The following is a 27,989-nucleotide window of genomic DNA, read 5'->3' on the forward strand; positions in this document are numbered from 1 at the left end:
CTTCGCTTGACTGAGCAGACGCTCAACACGATCCGTTTCTCGTCCCTTATAAAAGTCTTTAGCCCTTCACATCACTTCTACCCCCTTTTTACGTCCCGACCCGAGCCCCGGAAGATTCTCAGTGTGGGCACTGCCCGCCACGAGTTCACAAGGCTGGACGCTTTTTACTTTTCTCCCAGGAAACTCTTCTGCATGGCTGTGCCACTTAGCCTCACCAAGGACTGGCACGCCCTGTTCACCCCATTTACTTCTTGCCCTACACTCAATGGTGCACATTCAGGATTACGCATCTCCTTATCACTTTAGTTCAGTTTGCTTGCACTTGACCGCACATTATTACCAACCCTGGCGTTTTACAGTGGAAATGAAATGCGTGTGTTCTGTTTGTACAGTAATCTGTGTGTAAACATTGTTAAAACAGAAACGTTTTTCATATTTTAGTAATAAATGTCACAAAATGTAGGCATAAACTATAAAACGTGTGAAGCCTGAAGTCCAAATATCAAAGAAACACTTTCACAAAAGGTACAAATAGAACAGAACAAGTGCGCTTTTATTTAAAAATATAACTGCAGGAAAACAACCCGCGTTTACCCGCGACATTGACACACATTTACTACGACTGCCGCGGTGGCACAACAGTATCGGCCGCTGACTGGTAATCAGAAGGTCACGAGTTCGATCCCACATGACTCCGTTTTGAGAAGTGAGCGGCTCGTATTCTTACAGTTTTAGAATAAAAACACATTTGATTTCAGTGTGTAACCGCCGGTGTCATTTCTGATGCTTGTAAAGGTTAGCTTTGGGTTTTGTTTTTTTATTCAGTTTCATTCTCTGCTGTTTTCACGTAAAGACGCGCTATTAGCTCTGCGGTGTACTTGTGACTACATTCTCGTACCAATGCTTGTAAACTGCAGTGCCTTTTCGTGGCATTACACGTCTGTTTTTTGAGCATGCCCGTGTCGCTCAAACACAGGAACATATGTTGGTGTACAAGTGTAACAAAACAAGTGCACTTTTATTCAAGAAAAAAGAAGGCAAGTGACAGTAGGCGGTTGACCCGACAGCTTGTGTGGTGCACTGCTAAGAAGTGCCGATTTCCAATCATATAAAATAGAATATAGACAGAGTCACAATCCGATTGTATGGGTGGTTACACGTGTCGCGTACTCTCTGCATTATTTGACGGTAACACTATATATACTGTATATAGAAGTATAAAGTCATCACATTCAAATATTAGCAGCCCCCACACACCCAAGGACCGACATGTCTGCTTGTTGCAGTGTACACACCTCGCTGTGCTATGAGCACCGGACGCTGTACTGGTTCTTTTACGCTTAGGTCTTAGAAGTGAAGCTTTGCTCACAAGTACACTGCGGAGCTAATAGCGCGTCTTTATGTGAAATCTGCAGTGTCCGATGGGTAGGGAAGGATCGTGAACGTGGCTGAGGGAATGAAAAGTGAATAAAAAACAAAACAAAGCTAACCTTTACAAGCATCATAAATGACACCGCCGGTTACGCACTGAAATCAAATGTGTTTTTATTCTAAAATAGTAAGAATAAGAGCAGCTCACTTCTCAAAATGGAGTCGTGTGGGATCGAACTCGTGACCTTCTGATTACCAGTCAGCGGCTGATACCGTTACACCACCGCAGCAGTCGTAGTAAATGCGTGTCAATGTCGCGGGTTGTTTTTGTGCAGTTATATTTTTGAACGAAAGCGCACTTGTTCTGTTCTATTTGTACCTTTTGTGAAAGTGTTTCTTTGATCTTTGGCCTTCAGGCTTCACACATTATATAGTTTATGCCTACATTTTGTCATCTACTACTAGAATATAAAAAACGTTTCTGTTTTAACAATGTGTTGACACAGATTACTGTAGAAACGGAACAGACATGAAATGCGTGTGTTCCAAACAACAATCTATTATTTCCACTCTAAAACTCCACTTCACTCCCAGATACTCAATCAAGGTGTGAGCTGAGAGAAGTTCGTGAACGTTCTAAGTCGGTGGGGGGAATGGAATAAGCCTGCTGCTTGCAGGTTGTCTTTATCGGCACATTTAGAAGACAAAAAGATGCTGGTGGAGAGGTGCGAACGGATTTGAGAAGCGATTTAAGGTGGGACAGATCTACAAGTTTTCCCGTAGGCTCTGGTAATTCTAGTTTTAAGGAGAATAAAACCGGCAGGTCTTTCCACTTAATAGATTTGTCCCTGCTGTGGTTGGTTGGACTTTTCGGTATTGCCATCCAGGTCTTACGTTCCTGGGGACACAAGTTCAAGTGGCGAGTGCCCATCTTCTGTGCCGCAGAGGTGCGTTTTGTTCATTTGACTGCAGGCTTCAAACAGGCCTGTGATTGACCCCAAAGTGATATGTTGCTTCTGGCATACACTGCCACTCACCCACATCGTTCTATAAAAAGTACACTGGTAAATGGGCAGCTGGTATGGCCAAGTAGTCAAGGCCTGTCCAGTTCCCAGCATACCTCTGTGCAAGCCCCTCAGTCAGCCTGTAACAAACTTCTGAGCAGCTGCCACCTTTGGCAAATCCACATCATTCACAGCAGCAAGATTAGATTGGCACCATCCTATCCTCGACTGTCACCCACTTAGAAGCGTTTACCTCCCATCAGGACTGCGGCCTGCTTGTCGGACCCCCCCACCCCCACTGATGTTATCCGATTCAGTCAGCAAGGCACAAGTCCTGCGTGTTTATGCAACTACCCAAAGCCACTGACTGACCTGAATGGCTGAGATGTAGAAGGGAAGAGACTTTCTAGGATTGGCAGTAGTGCCAACTACCACATAACGTCCCACATGTTCAGCAGACCAAAGCCTGTAGCCATACCACTTCACCTTACTTTCAGAACTGGTAACCTACCTGCAGCTACGCACATTTAGTTCTGGGCAGTAGGTGAACAGGCGACCATCTAGAGGTGTTGGTGATGCCAGCGATGGCACATGCTACTCCTGTGCCCTTTTGTGGATCACAGTGCAGTGACATTCTGTAAACATGGTGACAGTTCCTGGCTGAGACATAAAACTGAGCTGCAGCCTCTCTGTGCTCATCTTTCATAAACAGAAGGGTGTACCCCAGAGGCTAAGATGCTGAATGGAGGTGGTGGCTGCAGTGCCCTGTGCCCCCCCAGTCTAGGGAAGGCACTATATAAATGTAATGAACTCTGGCACTCAAATGACAGAGGTGTTTCAACAGCCAGACTTGTGAGGCCAGTGCCCTTTAGAAAAGCCCAAGCAGAACTGGGGCAGCATTGACTGATTATGCCCATGCCCACTAGGGCTGGCTGTGATTCACACTATCGGCAGGAGTGTCACTGTGTGTCTGAATGTGGCTCTGCCCACAAGTGACACACCTGCTCCCAAGTTGCTGACATATGCAGTTGAGTGGGTAGCCCAGCTCGTTTGGCAGCATACCATTTAACTTTTGCACAGAGTTCACTCTTGTCAGCACACCTCAATGCCCTCCAGCCCTGGCATGACAAATGAAACAGTGGAGTGCCAGACTAAAAGTGAGTCACAGTGAGAGACACGGCCAGAACCCCTGGGTGCCACAGCATCGCTCTTTGATGGATACCCAGCAACACAGCCTGGCAGTTACCTCATCTTGAGCCTCTGTACTACTGGGATTTGTGCCATTCCTGCACAAAGAACTGTTGGGCAGCCATTCCATGACTCATCTTTTGATTGCCGACACCAGTAATGGCATTTCAGTTTTATTAAAAACATGTTACAGGGTGAAACATCAGACTATTTACACACAGATGAAGACATACCATACCGAACTTGTGACTGCCAGGCTGCTCATGGCAGTGGGCTCTTTGTTTTGGTTTTTTTTTTTTTGACTCTGCCACCTTTTAAAGAAGCCACTAAAATGGTTCCTCAGATAAAGGAGACCACAACTTAGAATGAAACCCACCCTGACCCCTCAGCTGCTGTTCTCTGAAAATTTGGTCTTTTTGTTTTGCAGCTTTGGACTCGAAGGCCAGCAACTTGTCCAGTCTATCCAAGAAGTACCGGACCGATGCCAAGTACCTGAATACACGCTCTACGTACGCCAAGCTTGCGGCAGTAGCCGTCTTCTTCGTGATGCTCATCGTCTACGTGCGCTTCTGGTGGCTATGAACACCTAGGGTTTTGTGTGCCATTGCTTTTGGCTTCTTTGTCAGGCCCTCTACCAGAGACAATGTGCCCCTGTGGGTGCCATACTGCTGAAGACTGACTTGCTCGATACTGTGGGCACACAGGTGTGCCAGAGCTTACAACCCCATTGTGAGGTACATAGAAGGTGGGGGGTGGGATCCAAGGGGTAGGTCAGCCATCTTTAGTTCTGTTTCCTTCTGTTCTGTTAAATTAAAAACTTGTGTGTCTGCCACCCCAGACAGCTTGACGTCTCTGCGTTCAACACCGAAGCTTAACGGCTCCAGGCTTAGGAACTTGTGATTACAAAAAAAATGGGGAGCGACGATCCACACGCAGACGGGCAAAGCGTGGCGAGATGGTGCCCAAGGGCCAACCTCAGGAGGCAAGGTCAAAGTCATCACGCTGCAAGGAGAGACGAAAGTGCCAGTTAGCAACGGAACGACGGGCCACCCCACGGCCCCCTCGGCCACGACACTCACCAGCTCGTTGTACTCCATCACATGACGCTTGATCTTGGACGAGTCCACCCAAGTGATGAAGTCTTCAAGGTTCCTAAAGCAGGAAGAGACGCACAGTTGACGGTTCCCACGTAAGAATGGCATTTGCCACTAGAGAGGGGAGGGTCAGGGCCCAACTGCAGTTAACAAGCAGCTGCTTCAATTGGCATTTATCAAAAAATAAAATGCTATAATGTCCTGGAGGAAGGAGGGGACGCACCTCAATAGGCTGCGGCCATCACCCGTCTCCACTAGACGTCAGCCACTCTCAGCTGACCACTTGCTGCTGTCCAGAGGGGTCCAAACACAAATCCTGGAGTACTGAAGCAAGTCGGAATAAAAACGTCCTGCCCTTCAGTTCCCAAGTGCAGGTCAATTTGAACAGCTTGTAACAGGAGCACAAGGCGGCCGCCTGGCACAGGACCCCCTCATACTGCCCAGTACTGGCGGCTTAGCAGTTAATGGGCTCACCCGACTACTCTTCATCACAGCCACAGTTACAGGTGGATTCTCACCGAGGAGGATTTTCACATCAAAACTCGTCACTCACCTGCTGACTAGGAAGGCGGAGTCCGTGATGATCTCTGGCCCGACACGCACATCTGAGACCCAAAGTTAAGGAGGCCAGAGGGACAGTGCAAGGCCGCTCCATCTCGAGAGCCCCTTGAACCTGCTACCACCAATAACCTACGTGAGGGAAGGGGACACTCGCCCACAGCAAGGGTCTGGTGTACAATTATATTAAAACCATCAAAAAAAAAAAGTGAAGTGCAAGACACGTTCAAATAAATAGTCAGTCCAATAAAACAGTGGAGGTTAAAACACAGGCAGGCAGGCAGGCATCCACTCTCCAAACAGACAGTCGCCCCCCATGCATCACTTCAAAACGAGGCTCTCCTTAGCTTACCCCCAGCAGAGACGCCCGACAGTTCAGCCAACCTTCTGTGCCCTTGTGCCCCTGTAGCCCTCCATCTCTGGGTCCCAGCAGGGCAACACCCCAAGCCTCCGACTCCCGCTGCCAGGCTTGTGTCCCTGTGCTCATTGGCACCACCGGCATGGCGCCTCACTCAGCCTTCCATTACCCCTACGGCTCCTGCTGCCAAGGCCATGAGCCCCCTGAAGGACTTCCTCAAAGCACCGGCTCCCCCTTCACTTCCTGCCTCTTCCATCTTTCAACCTCCATTTCTCATCCTTTTTTGTCCTCCTTTCCTACCATGCCAGCAGCGTTCAATAACGCAATGCAGAAAGCTGATGACGCCATGGAGATGGACCGCAGCCTCACGCGCAGGTGCGTCTCACCCCAGTCACTCCATCACACACACCTTCAGTTATTCATTTCTTAAAAAGGGCTGCAGCCATTAAACCACAGTCAGCCAGTTGACGCCACACGCAACCACCTCGAGGTGCGCCCGATGGACGGCTTCACCCAAGCATCCATGGCAACCGCACTGCATGACTGTCATGTGAAAACATTGCTGATTGGATTAAAATGTTTTCCCTGATCAGCCTGCCAGAATAGCAGCGCCACTACGTCCTCCGCGGCCACTCAAACAAAGAAAACCTCAGGGACAGACGCCACACGAGCGTAAGGATACGGCCTTGTTCAATGAAGGTGATGGCGGTCTTCAGGTTCTGGGCCATTCTCAGCTTCACCATGATGCTGGGCAGACGTCTCCTGAACAGACAGACAGACAGACAGACACTTTATTAATCCCAAGGGGAAAGAAAACAGGCATCCATTAGGTAAAGCGGCAAGCAGAGGCGTGCGGCAGACGTACCTGCAGAAAGAGGAGGCCGTCACCTTCTCTGTGAGTGCCAGGCTCTGCTTGGTAGGGATCAGGCCCAAAGCGTAGCTAGGGGACAGCAAACAGAAAAAGACGACAAGTAGTGCAGCGAGTTGAGCAAGGCGCTATATTCACGAGACGTAAACAAAGATGGCCCGGAAATGCCAGGTCGTGTCTGCCTGCAACGTGAGACACGCACTCGGCAGGTGGTGTGCCACAAATTGACTGGTGTCAGCTACCAGCCTGTGCCCTCATGAAGGCCTTTTCCCACAAGGTCAATATAAATAGCACAATGTCCCCAAGTGACAGGAGAGGCGCTCAGAGGGTGCAGTGGTGCCAAGACCATTCTCACCTTTCAGGTGAGTGCAAGGCCAGCTGCCATCAAACAGATGTGAACCCCCAATAAGTGCCAAGCAAGAGGCCAGCAGGCACGGACACTGAAGTGGCTCACATGCAGGCTAAACTTAGCCGCTTCCGCTCTCCTATCCCATTGCACCGCCTGCTGCCAGTTATTAGTGGCGTTCCGGTGTCGGCACACAGTCAGCGGCTTTGCTTACAGCTACCCCTCACCAGGAATGCGCAAACGTGCAACCTTTCCAAACACGATCACCCATGCCCGTGCCCTCCATGCACTTACAGTTTCTCCAGTAGCTGCTGGGTGCAGGTCACACGGAAGGAGTCTTTCTCATTCAGATCTTTAATCTTGCCTGCCAGCTCTCGGACATTGCGGCTCAGCTTGTTGTACCTGCAGAAGACAAAGGGGGGCACATGTCAGCAAGAGAGAGGCCCCCGGGGGGCTGGAGTCAAGGCAGGTCAGGCTTTCAGCGATTACAACATGGCACCCCAAGTAAGTGAAATGCAGGGCACTTTATAAAAGGGTCCTCACCCGACAAGCTGCCACAACTCCAGTGTGGACCCTGAAGCACTGATGTCTGACCATTTCCAAGCACTTAAGCTGTCCTTACACCAAGTATGGTCCTGTGGCATGCTGCCCTCCTCCCGATGGGTGCCATCTGGCTTTACTCACATCTGAGCTGGTGGCAGACACCAAAGGCTCTCAGTTTGCTTGCATTGGTAGGGGGGCTTACGTAGAGGATGGACTACTAATGTCAAAGGGTCCCACTCACACCAGACTGCCCAATGCTGGAGGACTGGTGAGGAGCAAAATGGATGCAGCCAGAGCCTAAAATGGGATTTGTAGAGGCTTAGGGACCCGTGGTAAGATGCCATGGATTTACAGTAATATGGGCACAGATGAAATTCATTCAGTTCAGTAAGAAAAAATGAAATCGACACCCACACTTCATTAAATCAGAACATGCCAGCGGAATTCGCTGCCCTTCCATCGAGGGCACAAAGCTCTGTAAAGCTGCTTGTGTTCCACTGCGCCACTCTGTCACGTCTGCACCAGTGAAGTGTAAGAAACATGAAAGCACCGACTGAAAAGTGACATTCGACACACGAATCTCGACGACATTTCCAGCTTCCACTTCTGTGTCTCTCTCCTGCATTTGTATTGGTCTTCAGTTTAAGCTGCCATCGTCAACTCAAACTTCATTTCTGTGGGGTCGTATTTGCTATGCCACAATGCATGGGGGGTCCAAGCAAGCTTTATAAATAATGACGCGACCTTCTGGGAACAGCCAACGTGTTTAATGAGCACATCAAACGCTTTCATCAAAATCGAGCCACCGAGGTCACAAGAACTGACTGGTACTTCGGTACCAAGTGGATACTGGAACTCCCAGAATGCAATGGTCGTGTTTTACAGTTTCAGTGGTAGGGAATCCAAGTTGGTAGAGAAGAACTACTCATGAAAATGGCAGATCATAGTGAGGCTGTAGCACCGCAAAATGCAACCCAGCAGAAACAAAAAAGAAAATCAGCATCTTCATTGTAAGAGCCGACCTTTGAACGTTCAACTCCGATTAGTGTTTGCTTAATCTGAATAGAATATACATGTCTTCCATAGTCACAGACAACGGTATTGTTAGTCAGAGATAGCACGGAGATACGCTGTGACAGTCGAGTCCGTTGTGTTCGGAGCTGCTGGTCTCCGTGCTCAGGGACTTGAAGACCCAACTTCACGTTAGAAATGGCAGACGGTTTGCTGAAAAGGTTCAGAAACGATTTGGAACGATTTGAAATGGAACAAGGTTTAAGCTTTGAACACAACAAGAATTTCTCTTTTTTGTGTGAATGGTTTTACTTTGAATTTTAACTAAAACTTTTACAAATGAAGATAATTTGGAATCATTTCAGCACGTTGGGCTTTTGTTGAACTGCATTTTTTAAGTTAGAGCTGCTGAACTTTGGGAATTTTGGAAAAACGCAGCTACAATCATCATGAGCACGGAGCCGCCTTACAAGACGTGGCATTGTTCTAATGAGTGCCCTCTCCCTCTCTGCCTCTCACACGGACATACAGTACTGCAGTCGGTAGGCATTAGTCAACTTTGAGGAGTGAAAGTGAGAGCTTTACTTGTACGCCACATTTCAGAATGCGTTTGGAAGAATATGATCGATAAAATGAAACATTGTGACACATTTATATGCGCTCTAATTTCATGCACTATTTATTTAATTTACATTCATTTGGTCTGAAATATTTTAGGGTGGCTGGTGAAAGGCGCGATGAGCGAAGCTGTAGATAGCCAGGAGTGGGGCAGAGGGCAGCGACTCCTTTGTATGCGAGGCCTCATCTGGAGTCCCGGGTGCAGTTTGGGTCTCCAGAAAGACAGAACAGCACTAGAGAAGGTCCAGAGAAGAGCAACTGGGCAGATTCAGGACTACAGGGGATGAGTTACGATTAGAAGAGGAGACCGGAGTGAAGGGTTTAAAATGATGAAGAGGAGTTCATCGAGAACATGGGAACACAACTTGAAACTTTAAGGGTAAATTCTGTACAAACATTAGGGACCACAGACACTTGGAATAAGCGACCCTGTAGTGTGGTGGACAGTAGACAGACAGCAAGACTTTAGGGACTTTGAAAACTCGACTTGATGTTTTTTGGAAGATTAAAGTGGATAGGACTGGTGGGCTTTGTTGGGCTGAATGGCTCCTATTGTAGCCAACGATCAACGTGTGATGGAAAGCCGCATTGCAGCTCCAGCAGGGTCAGTGTGTGCACTTCAAGGCGGTGAAGCAAATCATCAAACTTAAATGCTGACATGTCAAAGTATTTGTACTGCTTTTCTTTGTCCATCTCTTGCATAGGTAGGGCACAACGGAATACGTTTCATTTTTTCACAAATTCAGTTTTTTTTTTTTTTTTTCCCCCAGTTTTCACCGTTTTATTATTCCTTGATTCACATTTTTATTCTTTAGAATTTGTATAACAAAAGGAATGTAAAGTGCCATCTCATTAGTGTTGTAATGAAACAGCACAGTAGCACAGCTGAACCTTACCTTGCAGTTCCATTCATCAGGTAGGAGCCCAGATCCTCCATGACGCTGTATGCGGAGACTGCAGTAGGACAGCGAGTGCCCTCCAGAGTTGTAAGAGCTCGGACTAGTTTGACGCATCCTTCGGAGATGAAGGTGAACTTCGCTTTTAGGGCCTAGGATATTTGTTACAGGCTGAGCTGATGTGTTCTCGGCCAGTAGGAACTCTTTGTAGAGGTGAAGGTGTTCAGCGAGGTACCCTACTGATCTGAAGCTGCTATTCTACCTGCTGTTTCCTGCCTTGGGGGTCCCTGGCAGGCGTCTTGAAGATGCAGACTTGACCACCTCACTAGTGCTGCCAGGTCTCTCCCACCAAAGTGAGGACACGACACACAGTTAGGCAGACCCCCTTTTAAAACTCCCTTGTTTGGTGCATTGTCTGTAAGCTCTGCTGAAATGTCATCAAGATTCAGCTGGTTGCTCTCCATAAAGATAACATCTGCCAAAAAGTCCAGGGGCCTCATGTATAAATGGTGCGTATGCACAGAAATGTTGTGCAAGAACGTTTCCACATTCAAATCGTGATGTATAAAACCTACAATTTTCCACGGTACCTCATACCTTGTCGTACACAAGTTCTCCGTACTCGGTTTTGCAGACCGGCGGCACCCAGCGTCAAAGCATTGCTACTGTTCCTGTGTGGTTACTCCTTATTTTCCTGACGCGGCTTTATAAATACACCGAAACTAACCACATATTGTTTTAGTGTAACGCATCTGATTGTAATTAACTTGTAACAATATAAGCTTACAGAAGGCTGAACGTCTATTACAGAGCTGATCGTGTGGCGATTGGGTATTTGGAGAAAGAAAAGGAAGGACAGGAATTGGAGGTCAGTACGTTTGAAAGAGACAGCACTGCTACTATAATTTCATCGAAGGTCGTGCACAATCACACACCGTGTTCCCCTGTTTAATAACGTGCTTTAACTCCTATCATCATGAAAAAGATATCACGTATACATCTCAGTATTTTAATTATTCAGAGAGCTGTAATATCACGAATGTCATGGATTCTGTGTCCTGTCGGAGGAAGAGAAAGCCGGTTTAAGAAGCACGTAGTGATTGACACACACACAGAGCACATAAAAGATCAAATACAGAACAAAGCATTTAACGTGCGACTTTAATGACGATGTGACTTGAGAAACTGGTTTATTAAATGATTTTAAGATGAAGTTTATAATGTTCTACTTGAATGACAAAATAAACTACGCAAGTGGAAATTTCAAGACTGAAGTTGACATTTCGTGCTTTTTACCCTACTGTGTGCCTTTTTCTTTTTTCTCTGTACCCTAATAAGCTTTCATACGACACTCAGACAGTGGGCTACAACTCGCCTTTTCACAACGACTTTGATACGTGACAACTTCTTTTTTATTTTGGTCACTGTGCGACTGTCACTAGATCAACTTCCTTCTGTTTATTATTCCACTGTTTAAACCAATAAATAGTACGTTTTTCCTTTGCCTCCACTTGGTATTCACTGAAATTCTTCCATTTCCACTCTTGCTTTTTCCATTGTGTTTTCACAGAAGGCTGAGCTTAAGGGCGATTTATATTGATTTGCATATTCATAGAGGTGTAATTCTGGGAGGAGTTGGGGGCGGGACAGAAGACGTGTGCACAAGCATTACTTTTCACGCTGACCGGGATTTATGTAGCGGACGAACGTGGAAGTTGGAGTACGCACAGATTCCTGTATCTTAATTTTTCTGTGCGTAAGCACATTTCGGCTTTTGTGCTTACGTCATGTTATAGTGCGAATTCTACGCATGCCGTTATGCATGAGGCCCCTGGTCTTCAATACCTGTAATGAAGTCAATTATTTCTAATGATTCTTAAACCTTAAAATGTTTACAGATTGAAAATGTGCAGTAGATGAAGCTACAGATGTAGTGATGCACATCTTAATAATTAATCACAAAGCAAAAGCAAACTAATCTGCAAGACGCAAAATCCAGGAATTAAACAGAACAGGACAGAGGGGGAGAGAGAGAGAGAGAGACCCCCTTTTAAGGGCTCATGGCATCGGAGGAGACACCTTTTCTTCTGTGCAGGTTTGTAGGGCCGAGTTTATAACGGAAGAGTCAAATGTGGACGTCGCGTGTGTCATCACCGCCAGGCAAAACATTTATTAAATCAGAAACATCGTTGTTAATTTTTTAAAATGGAACCTGTTAACAACCACGGCTGTGCACTAATAACACTTTTCTACAGGAAAGACTGTTAATAGTAGTCAAATATAATTTCATGTACAATAACAACTGCTTACATAAAATAACTACCATTCCACCAAATGTTTACTCGCCCATCACTATTATGAGAACGTGGTGGTCTCGCCTATCGCCTACAACATAAATTTTACTGCCACTGATCTTTTGAAGAACGGAGTCCGTATTCCTCAAGTTTGACCAAGACGGCTCTCATTTTCACGCAGTGCGCCTCCTTGTTTCCAATGCGTAATAAAAGGAAGGACGCATCTACGTCTTTTTTTTTTAATATATAAACAGACTCACATGGGCACAAAGTCCTCTACAAACTGGCATCTTTCATGTGACCATTTTGTTATTTCCTCTGTTGTTATCTGAAGGGCTCACTTTTTGATCTTAAGGTCTCCTTGTTCTTAGATGGGTTTTACATTTCACGTGGTCACTGCAAGGATCTTTTCATGTCCAGTCTGTGGTGCGCTGGCAAAACTTGCAGAAAAGTTGTTTTCCAGATTTGTAAAAGTCGCTGGGATATTATTGTGCCGTCAACTTGCAGTTTGGCTCGTCTTAGTTTTTTTTTTGATGTAGTTAGGGTATCTGATTCTGTTCACTATGACATGTCTGTCTCGTACAGCAGGCTAATTCATGTGCTTTTAACGAGGAGAAAAAGAATACAGGAGAAACACGCACAAACACGAAAAGGTGCGACTGAATCTCTACAAAGACTTGCGTTCGCTTGAAAAATAAACTAGACAATCGTATCTGAATGAGAACTACAGATTACTCAATCGCTTCATTTATAAAGAAGTTTTATAACTCACCCCTTCAGTCTCTAACTGCACATTTCGTTTTTTAATCTAAACTGTTTTTATGCGTTAATTCTGTGATTCTTTCCACGTTTTCTGCCCTACAGAGAGACAAAGAATTTTTATATTTAACATCTTTCTACTCTCAACTCACAGCACAGACACCCCAGACATTGTTTTCTCACCGTGATGATTGCTCACATGGCCATCTGGTAGATTTACATAAAGATGTGCACAATTACGGCCAGCGCCCTGCCAGCGCCTCGAGTAGCAGTACTGTCCGCATCTCACTGGCCTAAGGAGATTCAGACTTCCTGCCAGGGCGGGCAGAGTACCACCCAAGTGTTCACCCAACCTGAGAAGTGAACAAAACATTTGATGTGGCCAGCATGTGAGCTTCTGCGGAATTCACAGTTCAATCCACAGTGTGAGTTTACCAAAATTATAAGACAGGTGCGATACCACTTGTCACAGTTCAGTCTGCTTTACAGCCAAATTTAATTAAAAACAACATTCACGCAAAATTTGGACGCCTGCACCTTCGGTTATGCCGCCAAGATGGCCTAGGAGTTCTGGAGGGGATTGGGTTTGTTCTTGACTCCAAGTGCGGTATGGGTTGGGGTGGCAGTTGGTAAAGGGAAGGAGACAGGATTGACTTTCTCGTTGTTAACATGAAATTTGTCAGTTCTGAGAAAGATTTATAAAATGTCTAAAAGCATGTCAACAGCCTAATTATTAGAGCAGTGAATGTCACCTCAGTCACCTTTGTAATACGAGACACTTGAATATCAGCCACTGGATCAGGTGACAGTCCTGTCTGTCACTTTCAAACATGTCCTATTTGCCTTCACTTGCCATACTTCTGAATGCCGATTACCTTCAAAAATGTTTTATAAAGAACAGCATGCTGATTATGGACTCAACTTCACTTATCTCACCTCATCACCTCAGGTCAGGTGGGGAGCATGCACTGGTACAGCCACACACATCATACACAGGAATGACCATCAATCTGCCATAGCCAGGTGTTACATGGGTGTCACCTTGGCCTGGTCCAGCCACTTGGGTCCCGAACACCAAAGGTCCTGTGAGCCAAATCACCCTCGGGAAATCACACCACATGCCAAGAACTGACGCTCCCTCACAATGCAGGTAATGTGCCTCATTTGGGACTCCGTGAGGAGCGCAAAGTCGAACCAGCGGTACCCAAGGACTTTCTGAAGAGACACACATGAAGGAGCCCAGGCTTCACCTCAGGTCACTGGATAGAGTCCATGTCTCACAAACAGGGAGCACCAGGATTTTAAACATTTGGACTTTCACCCTTCTGCATAGATATCAGGAGCACCACACACCCCTCTCCAGGGACCTCATGCCCCCCAATCTGCCAACCGACTTCATAGAAAGAGGCACCAGAGGCCTGAAATGTCTCACCTCATGTGCATATGAAATGTATTTCTTCATTGTGTCATTTTTGATTCTGTTTATGTCTGCCAATCAACCATATGGATCCACCAGACCTGAACTCGTAAGGTTTGTGCTTCTGAACACTTACAGCACAAGAGAAGTGTGGCCCCTGGTGACAGCCATCATCGTGTGCACAGCCCCATTTTCAATAATTACAAATGCAATCAATACTAACATAACTGAGACCTTATTATAATACGAGTTCCATATGATGATTAATCACCACCATTACTCAGGAGCACTGCTCTCGTCAGGTTCGTCAGCAAAGTGCTTGGACATTGGGGTGTGTGCCAGGCCACACTGGGCTCACCAGGAGTGACGTTTAATGCACAAGTTGTAAACTACCGATGCCAGTTTCAGGCTCACTTTCCCTCTTTTTTAGAATTTGTCCTCACTTTCAAGGACAAGTAGCTGGGTTTTATTTATGTCAAAGTTACTTCAAGGCCAAAGCATCTATTAATCGGTCTTTTGAAATTGTGTTCCGAAGTGAAGAATTTATTAATTTTAACAAATACCAATCCTGTTCTTGCAGTTTACAATGGGGTCCAAATGTGAAAACAAAACCTCCAAAGACAGGCTGAATACCTCAATTTTCAAGCCAGGGTTGTTAGTGAAATTCATCCACATTACGCCGTTTTACAGCATGTGACGTCTCATTCATTTTAAACATTTTGTGAGATTTAGCCATTTTAAAACAAGATCGGCTGTACGCATCACCTGTCTCTGTCCATAGGCTGCACACGTTTTCCTTTGTGAATGCCCCAACTACTTACGGGTGTGTGTAATATATATATACATATATATATATATACACACACACATACATTTTTTTTTTCCCCCAGGACTTCGACAAATAAGGTGTCATTTACACCAGCAATTTGTCCGACTATAAAGCCGAGTATACATTTAACATAACCACTGAACTGTTGTATCACCACAGACTCAAACTACGAGCCACTCGGTTTGCACATTTACATCGTGGCAACTCTTGGTACTAAGCCACAAACCCACGATGTCCCTCCCTCAGAAGAAGCTCCTTACAGCGTTATTCCCATGCAAGCATTTACTGCTTCAAAATGCTGCGAGAGGAGCTCTTCTGGTGCGCCAGCTGACCTCTCTCTTGCTCAGCCCCACCATATTTGTGTAAGCCACACTGTACCAGTGAGGAAAGGAAAAGGATATGCAGTCTGGTGGAGGCGGCTCACCAGTGGAAAATGTTGAATTTCAATCTCCTACAGAATATCAGAAACAACCTTCAAACCACCAGACTACTGTTGTGTAGGACCCCCTCGTGTTGCCAAAACAGCTGTGGACCCCACAATACCAGTGAAGGTGTCCTGTGGCATTTGGCACCAAGATGCTAGCAGCAGATCCTTTAAGTTGGGCGAGACTTGTTTTTCGGGGACATCCCACAGATGTTCGATCGGTTTGAGATTTGGGAAATCTGGAGCCCAGGTCAACATCCTGAACTCTCTCTCATATCCCTTAAACTATTCCTGAGCAATTTGTGATGTGTGGCCTGGCACTTTATCCTTCTGGAGGAGGCCACTGCCATGAAGGGGAGTGTGTGGTCTGCAACAATATTTAGGTAGGTGGTACGTGTCAAAGTAGCATCCACACGAATGCCATTAGTCGAGGCACTGCCCAGAGCGTCACACTGCCTCCGCTGGCTTGCCGTCTTCCTAAAGTGCATCCTGCTGCAGTCTCTCCACAAGTCAAAGGCGGCCTGCCACGCGAGTCACCAGACCAGGCCACTTTCTTCCATTGCTCCATGGTCCAGTTCTGAGGCTTATGTGACCAATGTAGGTGCTTTTGGTGGTGGACAGGAGTCAACATGGCCACGCTGATCGCTCTGAAGTAATCGCTCTGTGATGCACTGTGTGCTCAGACACCTCTCTCACGGTTAGCATTAAGTTTTCAGTAATTCAATCCAATCCTGCACAAGAGGTCCTGTTGCACATTTCACTTCCCCTTCACTACCTACCCGCTTTGGTGAGCCTTGGCTGCCCACATTTGGCCTTCCTTGGATCACCTTTGGTAGGTACTAACCACTGCACAGGAAGTGCCATTTTGGCAATGCTCTGACCCACTCATCAATTTTCTTACGCTGACCCATTTAACACGTTCTAGCACATCAATTTAAGAACTGACTGTTCATTTGATGCCTAAAACATGGCAGCCCTTGACAGACACCCCAGTCAGGAGAGGTTATTCACTTCACCTGCCACTGCTTTCAATGTTGTGGCTGATCGGTGTATACCACGATTGTGAGGACATGACGGACTTGAAAATACTCAACGTAATCCCTTAATACAACATATCCGAGTGTGCCCGTTGGCCATTGAACAAGCCTGCCCCATTCAGATAAGCCTATATTTTAATTGGTCTATTAATGGGCGCCCAGTAACGAGTGTCGGCCAGTTCAGTTTTTGCCGTAACGTCGTGTCTCTGTGGTTCTGTGCTCCTGCACTGGTACCATTAACGCCGCCTGCCTCGTGTCTCAAAGCAGCACTAACCGCTGCCCATCCCACTCAATATGGAAGTTTTGAAACACAAAAATAAAAGGATACGACTATTTCATTCAGTTTAAAAACACAACAACCAAAACACACTTCAGTCAAGAGTGGACAAGACAAAATTCCAAAAAAATGAACATTTATTAAAATTCTAGTCAGTAGCCAACAAAGGCACACGCCATTAAGACGGCTGCCAGTCTACAGCAGCAGCACAGCAATCAGGAGGCAACAGCTGAGCACAAAGTTGGAATAAAAGGGTTCAAGAAAAACGGGAGAGAGTAGCTAGTTGTTTGTATTTGGAGTCACGAGAGAGCGACCACCAGAGGAATATGAGTTGGGCAGCATCGGTCATGCCAGTTAGCCTATGGAGAGCAGGACGGAGGGCTGGGTTAGGAGTACGGTTAGCTCTGCAAGGTGGATGAGCTCTCAACTGAACAGCCAATGAGCGAGAGGAAGAGGGGCCATGAGAGCCGGCTGAAGGACGGAGGTTCTGCTGCAGCGTCTCTTGAAGTTTGGCGAGGTGACCTGGAAGATGCAGGAAGAGGAGACAGTTGGGGTTTGTGCTCACCAATGACCGTTCTTGACTGGGATGTGGCGTCACTGCCCCGATGACGATGGTGAAAGAGTAAAAGAACGGCTGAAATTGATTGTACCTCTTGGATTTTAATATGGTGTCTCGGGGTGTTCAGAACATTTCCACAAATCCAATACCTGGCTGTTTTAACAGCACAGACCTTTTGAAGTATTTACTAACTGCATGGTGTATTCAATTTGAACATGCAAGGTTTGCATTTACAAAAACCTTAATTATATATTAAATAAAAATAAAAAAAAAAAAGTCATTCTTTATACAAAAAACTTACTTGTTTGCTCCCTCAACCTGCGGGTGCAGGCCATCACACAGGTGTAGGTGGAACTGCCTTGTGGAGCTCCCGAGTCCTCCCTTTGTCAGTGTGGGTTTTCCTTCAGCACCCTAAAGACTTGTGGTTTAGACTCCTTAATAATTCTACACTGTCCTTACACAAGCACACGTGGGCACTTGCCCTGTAACTGGGGGAGCTGGGTACCCAGCTTATATGCAAGAGTCACTGGAATAGACACCAGTGCCGCAGGCGTGCGTATAGAGAAGTGGACAAGGATGGCAGACAACTGGGCCTGCGCCCATTACACTCGGAAGACGAGCCCACCGACCCGGGTAATGTGGAATGAGTTTTAATTGGCTAATGACTCATCCTGCTATCACTCGGAATTCAACAGTAAGACGCACGTCGAAATGAGTGCCATTCACACTGGGCTGGTTTCACTTTTTCCTTCTCACATTTAACTTTTTAATTTCTGGGGGATACAACTGGAAATAAAAGCCTTGTGTTTTTTTCTTTTAGTATTAACAGAATGGTACAATTTTCCTACATGTGGGATTTTTAAATAAAGGACAATTCTAGCAATGCCATGCTGAATTTCAATACCAGCCTACAGCTGCATATCTCCAAGTTGCTGCTCACACATTCAGAATGTGCTCATTGGAGCTTCAGGGCCGATTTGAAGGTGAAGCTCAAGGAGCGAGGACACGCTCGGCTCCCTTTCCATTTTCACGGCTGTAGAGGACGAATACGGAGATTCCGTTTGCTTACGCAGCTTCACTTGAGCAGTCACCAATTAGTCTCACTGCCATTTCCAACTCCCTCGTTTCTCCTGGCCAGCCAATTACTGCACTCTTAAAGCGGGCAAGAAAACTCCCAGCATAACTTGAAAAAGCTGCAGCAACAGTCGCCTGCAGTTCAGTTTCTTTGTGTTGACGGTGCAGCAAAATATTCCAGCTGTATTCGGCTCCTCTGTGAAGGATTGAAAAGAAATTGTTGAGCGTCGCACTGCGGTTTAATGCAAGCTAAAAACGTGGTTAATAAACTTGACATAAAGTGCACGTGAAACTGGGTAGCTGCCGAGATTCCCAGTAAACCTTCACCAACGTAAGGTCAGCTGCAATAAGCAGCCTGACATGTTCTTGTGTGCAGTCGTGCCGGTGCCCGGTCCGCCACGACTTGCATCGGGTTATTGTGACCTCTTCTGGCATTAATATCTGACAGAACAGACCGTAAATATCTGAATGCTGCACATACAGGTGGCCTTTGGGTGACAAGCAAGTTCTGTTGCCGATGACATGCGTAACCCAGTTTGGTATGCAAGTCACAAAGCTTTATTACTTTAACAGAGAAAAACAGTTATTTATAAAATAACAAATTTCACTTGACTTTTAAAAAACACAAAACTCAACTGAATTCAAGTAAACTGGACTAGGAGTACGGCCAGCATGTCTGCTTAAACATCCTACAGATTTTGGTAATGTGTCGAGCAGGAAGCAGCAGAATGACGGCACAGAAAGACCCCACTGACTGGTCTGCCAGCTGGGATGTTCAGTAAAATACCAGCTTGCAGTCGAGCAGCCTGCCTGTGACCGAGCGGACTGAATGGCGGAGAATGAATTTGGGTACATTTGGTGACATGTGCGGCCATTGCTGAGGGATCGCAAAGTGCCACCACCCCCTTCAAACCAGCTGTACTACCCGAGCTGCATGCCGAGGACACTGGGAATTGCAGCCAGCAGACAACTGAGCCGCTTATCTGTGACCGAGCTTGATGAACGTTTAGTCACCTTTGACAGCACATGTGCACAAAATGATAGCCAAGTCCTCAGACCGCAGCACGGCTCCTCACCATCAATGTTCACTGCGTCAAATCTAGTTGGTTTTATTTATATGCTAAAAATGGAAATCATAAAAAGTAATTGGAATTCAGTTGAAAGGTTTGGAGTTTATGTGCGTTTTCATATCGGTGTGTGAGCTGCGGCCACCTGCCGACAAGGGAGTCAACGTGGCTATGAGCAGCCGAAAGTGAAACACCACCACACACAAGATAGAATCACAACTATTAGGGAGAAAGGTCAACCCGCACCACCACCACGAAACGGCCAACACCTTGTACTCGGGCACCAGCGCATCACGGTAGTGGTGCCAAACACCGCGTGCCTAAGCAAACCGTTACGTCAGTGGGGCAGCAGACCTTGTCACTTACACTCCAGGTCTTGGCATCTCTTTTAAAATGGGGCACCACACCCAAACTACTTTTGTGGGTTCTTGTGGGCGTCGGTTGGCTCCTTTTTATTGATATGGAACTTGCAATCTGTGGAGTTTGATTTTTTTTTCTACTTAGTTCCTTCAGCCAGGGTTCACCACCTTTATCAGCAGCAGGCGAAGATGAAAAAGGTGCCCTGCCGGCACATTCTGATCAGCATAGAGTGCTGAAAGTATTCCCAATGAAAGGTCGCTAGGAATTGAAGCGCCTTCAAGGAAGGGCACTTTAACGCCATCGTCCCTTTGCTTTCTGTGTTTAAGTCTATTCACTGAACCTTGAACTTCCACAGCTAAATCTGATCACTCGATTCTCACAAAACTTTTGAGAATTTAAATAAACAGCACTTATGTTTCAACCCAACCCTAAACCAAAGTTCGCCAGTACACCTCATTTTAGAGCTGCTGCAGATTTTGTCCTTCAATAAATGCATCAATTAACCCTTTCATAAGGCTTGTTAAGCAAAACCGAAAAGTTGTTAAAAGACCCCAAGAAACCAAAAGAAAGGCCGAGGGCTGATTTAGCTCAAATCAAAGTCTTTACTGTCATTGTAGCAAGGAGACATTGTATGACATTTTAGGTGCACTTTTCCAGTGCAGAAAAAAAATAGAAAATAAAAACAAAACACAATTACTCAATTAGAACAATTAGAACAATCTAGACGAGAACAGGCCATTCAGCCCAACAAAGCTCGCCAGTCCTATCCACTTGCTTCCTCCAAGAAAACATCAAGTCGAGTTTTGAAAGTCCCTAACGTCTTACTGTCTACCACACTACTTGGTAACTTATTCCAAGTGTCTATCGTTCTTTGTGTAAAGAAAAACTTCCTAATGTTTGTGCGAAATTTACCCTTAACAAGTTTCCAACTGTGTCCCCGTGTTCTTGATGAGCTCATTTTAAAATACAAGTCTCGATCCACTGTACTAATTCCCTTCATAATTTTAAACACTTCAATCATGTCACCTCTTAATCTTCTTTTGCTTAAACTGTAAAGGCTCAGCTCTTTTAATCTTTCCTCATAATTCAACCCCTGTAGACCTGGAATCAGCCTAGTCGCTCTTCTCTGGACCTTTTCTAGTGCTGCTATGTCCTTTTTGTAGCCTGGAGACCAAAACTGCACACAGTACTCAAGATGAGGCCTCACCAGTGCATTATAAAGGTTGAGCATAACCTCCTTGGACTTGTACTCCACAGATCGTGCTATATAACCTAACATTCTGTTAGCCTTCTTAATGGCTTCTGAACACTGTTTGGAAGTTGATAGCTTGGAGTCCACTATGACTCCTAAATCCTTCTCATAAGGTGTACTCTCGATTTTTCGACCGCCCATTGTGTATTCAAACCTAATATTTTTACTTCCTATGTGTAATACTTTACATTTACTGACATTAAATTTCATCTGCCACAAATCTGCCCAAGCCTGTATGCTATCCAAGTCCTTCTGTAATGATATAACGGATTCCAAATTATCTGCTAATCCACCTATCTTGGTATCATCTGCAAACTTAACCAGCTTGTTACTTATATTCCTATCTAAATCATTTATATATATTAAAAATAGCAGCGCCCTAGCACTGACCCCTGTGGAACACCACTCTTAACATCAGCCAGTTCTGATGAGGTTCCTCGCACCATCACCCTCTGCTTCCTGTGTCTGAGCCAATTCTGCACCCATCTAAAAACATCACCCTGAATTCCCACTTCTTTTAACTTGATGCCCAACCTCTCATGTGGCACCTTATCAAATGCTTTCTGAAAGTCCAGATAAATAATATCATAAGCTCCACTTTGATCGTATCCTTTTGTTGCCTCCTCATAGAATTCCAACATGTTAGTAAAACACGACCTCCCCCTTCTGAACCCATGCTGACTGTTCAGAATAACTCCTGTCCTTGTCATGTGTTGCTCAATCTTATCCTTAATAATTCCTTCCATTAATTTTCCTGTGATGCTTGTTAAGCTTACTGGCCTATAGTTGCTTGGATCTGCCCTGTCACCCTTTTTATATAATGGGATGATATTTGCCATTTTCCAGTCCTTTGGAATCTCTCCAGTGCACAGTGACTTCCTAAAAATACGTGTCAAGGGTTTATATATGTACTCACTAGCCTCCTTAAGAACACGAGGATAAATATTATCTGGGCCTGGTGATTTGTTTGATTTCATCTTATTTAATCTGAGCAGCACTTCTCCCTCTACAATTTCCAAATCCCTCAGTACCTCCTTAGTAGTTGTGTTTACCTCTGGCAGGTTATCCACTTGCTCACTTGTAAACACCTCAGAAAATGTGTTTAGGGCATCTGCTATTTCATTGTCTGTATCTTTTAATTCCCTTTACTATTCCTGATGAACTTGACCTCCTCCTTAACTGTTCTTTTACTACTAAAATACTGAAAGAATCTCTTGGGGTCTTCTTCGCCTTATCTGCTATATTCCTCTCCAACTGTCTTTTAGCCTCTCTGATATCCTTCTTAATGGTTGCCCTCATGTTCTCATATGCGCTACGGTTCTCTTTGCAGTCATTAGTCTTATATGCCTTATACAGCAGTTTTTTTCTTTGCAACTTCTTTTTTAAATCTTTATTAATCCATCGTGGAGATTTTTTTAGTTTCCTATTACTTCCAAATTTAGGTATGTATCTGTCCTGCATTACATGTAAAACATTTTTAAACCTGTTCCACTGCTCCTCGACTGTCTCCACATTTAAAAGCTTATCCCAGTCTATCCTACTTAGACTTTGTCGCATCTGCTCAAAATTAGCCCTACTAAAGTTCAACTTAACAATTTTAGTCTTTGCATCTGTACTCTTACAAAATACTGAGAATTGTATTACATTATGGTCACTTGACCCTAGTGGTTCAATCACCTCTACACCCTCAATTCTATCCTGATTATTACAGAATACTAAATCCAGATAGGCTTCACCCCTTGTTGGTGCTTTAACATGCTGTGTTAAAAAACAGTCGCCGATTACTTCTAAAAACTCCTGCTCTTGTGCTCCTCCATCTGTAAGGTTATCCCAGTTAATATTTGGATAATTAAAGTCCCCCATGACTATAATATCCCCCTGTAAACTTGCCTTTTGATATTACTAAAAGATGTGTGTTGAAATTACTGTCTGAATTGGGTGGTCTATAACACACTCCTAAAATGAGACCTTTTTCCCTAATATTTTCCAGGCGAAGCCACATGTCCTCACTAAGATGGGGCTCATCATCCAACTGAAGATGACTTACATTTAATTCCTGTTTGGCATAAACAGCAACCCCACCTCCTTTTCTGTTCTGTCTATCCTTCCTAAAAAATGTGTATCCCTCTATGTTACACTCATCCCCATCTTTGTTATTTATTATCAAGTTAAAGCTAAAATAAAAAGGGAATAAAATAAGCACCAAAATAGTCCATGACAGCAGAACACGGTTTTCCACTCACACATACGTCATATTGCACTTGTCCCTTACCCAATGTCAACTCAGAATGACGGTGCACTCGGCCAGATCGACCACTTAGCGGCATTCACGTGGTGACGGCTGAAGGCTAGAAACGGTTTCTCAGTCTATTTGTTTTAGTCGTTATGGTTCTGAAGGCAGGCGTTCAAACAATGCATGCCCTGGGTGTCATGGGTCCTGAAGAATTTTCTTGATGTTCCTGAGGCAACATGAACTACGTAGTTCTTCTTGTGAGGGGAGAGGACAGCCGACTATCTGCTGGGCGACCTTAATGACCTGCACAGACAACATAAATAGCTACCGTTTATCCATCGAAATGTTTGAATGACAGTCCTGTCAGTAGTGTCACTTGTTTTATAAAGGTTTCCATCATCCATGGCTTTTCTCACCAATAGAAAACATTTAACGTAGTCTGGTCCTATTAAACACATGGACTGCTACAATTTACATGTGTTTGCTTGGCAGACGTTTTTATCCAATGTGATTTACAAAAGAGGTAAACCATCGAGTAACTTTAGGCCTGGGCCTGTTTGTTCATCAAGGGAAACAGGACTGGTAACAAAAGTTAATTGCCACAAGTGAAAAGATGGAATAGCTCAAACATTCACAATCAATAAAGCAATTTCATACTGCTGATACAGTAACAATCGGACACTGGCCCTTCCACAGGACTACAGTTGTGATGGTGTGGAAGATGCAAAAACAAAACTAAATGCAGCAACTCTAAAACTGACTTGGACTTTTGTTTTTCTACATCTGCTCCACAAGGCTCACTCTCACCTGGACAAAGCTGGCCGCACTGCGAGGATGATGGCAGTCAATTTCAGACAATGACAATACCATTTCGATACCATCAGGCCAACCCTGTTGAGGGGTAAACTCAGAGGAGGACGAGGAGCTTGTGGTGTCCTGGATGATGGGCTCTCCGTGGGGCAGACCACAGTTTAGGAGACTCGAGGACTGAGATGTGAGCCCTGCAGCACCACAAGGAACAGAAATTCTCAGAGGATTCTGCACTTCTGGGGGTATTGATAAGGGATATGAGACAAAGGAGAGCAGTCAGGTGGAGATCTTTGGTTCGTGGGACTTAACAGCAGCAAAACCAAGGAACTGCTTACGGACTTTCACTGCACCAAAGAGCCTCTCCATCCGGTCACTATGCAGGGAGGTGGTCCACTCCTACAAATACTTGGGGTCTACATTAGACAGGTTGGATTGGTCTCTCAACACCGAGGGACACTAGAAGTAAGGCCAGAGCAGGCCTTAGGAGACAAGACTTCAAGGAAAATGTTTGTGCATATTTATTCTTACTTGTCTATCTATGTGTATGTTTTAAAAGCTTCTGTAAAAAGTCAAATTGAGAACAAGTAAAGCTTTATCTGTCTGTCTATCTGCAATAGAAGTGTGACCAACACTAAGCAATCCCCTGTGCGGCACCAATCACGAAGCACCCCAATGCTCCTCACGCTTTCCAAAGCTGTGAAAATGTTCTTCTGAGGGAGGACTGCACAGTTTCTGCCCGTAGTTACTTAACCTGGGCATTAATAATCACTGAAAATGAAGATTACAAACTAAAGCAGCACAAAACGTTGTTGAAATTAAAAAGTCTCTTGTATTCTATTGATGTGTAAGCTACTGCCGAGTAAAGGGTTTTGCAATATTTAAATAAAAGCGCCTTGTGTGTTCAGATGAGCAACACGCACATCATTACCTAAAACCACAAACTGCGACACTACTTCACCAGTACAACTATGGGATGTGCCCTCAGTATGTTTGGCATCCAAATATGATGATCCACCGACTGACACGCCTGCGCCAGATTTCTTAAAGCTGTGTGTCAGCATCAAACATCTGGAACCACCAACAATTATTCACCCAAAGTGCTCGGGAGATGTGGACGTTTCCCTTAATCTGTGTCAAAGTCCAACTGGAAACACTGGGATGACTACAGCGGACGTACGCAAGCTGACTGCAACGGCTGCATGAGATCTCCCAAAACTTTGTGAATTACAGGCACATCTGCACCCAAGGGGGATGGCGGGCCACTTCTGGACTCGCCTGTCTGATGAACTCCAAAGGGTCAGATGGGAGCCAACGCTCTGCTTCTGCACACCAATTGGTCAAATTACTCAAGTCAGTGCCAAAGGTGTTATGAACAGGGGGCATTTTACTCATAGGTAGCACCTCAGCGACATTCCACTGCCAAAGTATTATTATTGTACTTGATCTACTAGCTATTGCAGGCATTGTGTGTTGAATTTACTAACAAGTGCAACTTCACAATTCTGTTATCCTTGTGACACAAAGCAAAAGTCAAGCAACTCCAAATTCCTCCCAATCCACAACATGAAAAACTGAAATAGTTTACAATGACTGAAAAGAAAATAACAAAAGCACGTCCAACAGTGTAAACACCTTGTTGCCATTTTGCACAGACACGTCCACCAGACCAGTGCTTCCTAAACTCGGCCCTGGGGACTCGCCGTGGCTTCAGGTTTTTGTTCCAACCAGCTTCCATTTTTCATTGGACTCTTAGCCTGATTAAGGGAGACCTTATTTCCCAGTTTCTGTGTTTTGGAGTTAATGTGAAAATTACAAACTAACCTTGGTAGATTTTTATTAAAATGTAGTGAGCAGTTATAAGGGGAATATGTAGGTTTTTTAAAGTCGTTAACAGGATTTCCAACCTAATTTTCATTCTGCTTTTAAGGCTCTTCTGGTTATTGAATTGATTTATTAAGAAGCTGGTCTGACACTGAAGTCGTTGCAGCTTCATCCTGGGTGTCTACTATGCTGGCTGTTAATTGTCACTATTAGGGTAAAATGAAGGGAGCAAACTACACGCGAAAAGGGGAAAAATAGGAAAACAAAAGAGACTTATTTATATAGCTTTAGACAAAAATAGAACTATTTCTAAATGTCTTATAAATATAAAACCCATACGGTTGTGTTTTTTTTTCTGAATAAGAGAAGAGTACAAAAAGATCCGCTAATTAAATGAGATCAGTTGTTATCGTTTATTATCACCCCCAGGACCGAGTTTGGGCTGCAGAGCACTAGACGTCTACAAGACCACCGGGGGGTCAGACATGACAAAATGCTGGCGACTGAAAACCCAACACCGGCCCACATTACACACTACGTGGCACGTGTAATCGCGGGCTAACGTACAAAATACACTGCAAAGAAAAAACAGCAGCAACATTTCACATCTTTAAAAAGTATTGTGTTCCCCTCCACTCCATCTGAACTAGTGTGGTGCCGAGGTGTCACCCATTGCATGGCTGCACGGGGGTCCTAATCTGGGATCCTGAGTTGGTTTGTCATGCGGTGGGTGCGCCATGCGATGTATCAGTGCCCGCTCCCAACTCCTCTCTCTTACCAGACTTGCAAACGGCTCGTCAATCAGTCGGCTCTGTTGGGCAGATGAAGAACAAACAGCGAGAAGACGGGTTTGCGAAAACACAACGACGGCTCACACAAAGTTAAACAAAAACAGCAAAGTCTTTTCCAGCATTCTGGATTTGAACGGAACTGAGCAGGAGCGGCCGTAAGAACAAGCGTGTTAATAAAACACGTGGGGCGACCTCGGCCGAGCTTCACGCTGGTGAAACGCGCTTCGACTGGGCAAGAACACACGTGAAAGCCACCTGCATACGAGGCCATACTGGCCACAACCCCGCAGTGAGCTCTACGGGTTCGTTTGGTAAGCCGGATAGGAACGTTTTACAAGTAAGAGCGTACTAAACCAAATTCAAAGCGGGCTGCCGCTCATTAACACATCCACAATAGCATCATGCCTCCTGGGGAAGAAATCGGAAACGACCTTAAGTTCATAAAAAGCGAAGCCTAATAAATCCTGTGCTCAACATTCGCCAAGGGTGCGCTTCTCTTCACCGACGGGCCCGGCCATCAGCCGAGAGTCAGGGGAGAGGAGGACGCTGCCCGCTCTTACCTCGTGTAGTCCTCTCGCTTCTCAATGCGATACCGCCGCAACACTTTTAACTCGTGGAGGTTGTTGTCCACCTCCCAGTTGATGAAATCAACCTTCTTAAGGAGCTTAGTCTCGTGAAATTTCAACTTGCGGACCATTTTTGCAGAACCTTTAAACAAAACGTCGGCGCACCTCCTCAGTTACTCCGCACCACATATGGAATTGACGTAGGGGCGACGTCCGCGTGTCCGTCCGACGCATCGGGTGCGCGCACGCACATGACGTAGTCCGGTCCTATTAAATACATGGAGTGCTACAATTTACATGTGTTTGCTTGGCAGACGTTTTTATCCAATGCGATTTACAAAAGAGGTAAACCATCGAGTAACATTAGGCCTGGGCCTGTTTGTTCATCAAGGGAAACAGGACTGGTAACAAAAGTTAATTGCCACAAGTGAAAAGATGGAATAGCTCAAACATTTACAATCAATAAAGCAATTACACTTAAATAGCCAAGAATATAAAGTATCACAGTACAATTTTTTTTTCTTTCAATTAGACAGATAATCCCAAAACAGATGGTTCTTCAAC

The 27,989-nt window shown here is 45.2% G+C and overlaps 1 protein-coding gene across 1 annotated transcript; it reads right to left on the reverse strand.

Annotated features, from left to right (window-relative positions):
- Nucleotides 1–3,701: 3,701 nt before the first annotated feature.
- On the reverse strand, nt 3,702–27,654 carry imp3 (IMP U3 small nucleolar ribonucleoprotein 3). The gene is made up of 7 exons (XM_039736061.1): nt 27,420–27,654; nt 7,082–7,189; nt 6,439–6,513; nt 6,256–6,335; nt 5,211–5,262; nt 4,643–4,715; nt 3,702–4,565 (listed from the first exon to the last, which is right to left on the reverse strand). Exons 1-7 carry the CDS (start codon nt 27,554–27,556, stop codon nt 4,539–4,541), a joined length of 552 nt encoding a protein of 183 aa, XP_039591995.1. The 5' UTR covers nt 27,557–27,654; the 3' UTR covers nt 3,702–4,538.
- Between the last annotated feature and the right edge of the window lie 335 nt (nt 27,655–27,989).

The sequence above is a fragment of the Polypterus senegalus genome, chromosome 14 (assembly GCF_016835505.1).
Source record: "Polypterus senegalus isolate Bchr_013 chromosome 14, ASM1683550v1, whole genome shotgun sequence".
Taxonomy (NCBI): domain Eukaryota; kingdom Metazoa; phylum Chordata; class Cladistia; order Polypteriformes; family Polypteridae; genus Polypterus; species Polypterus senegalus.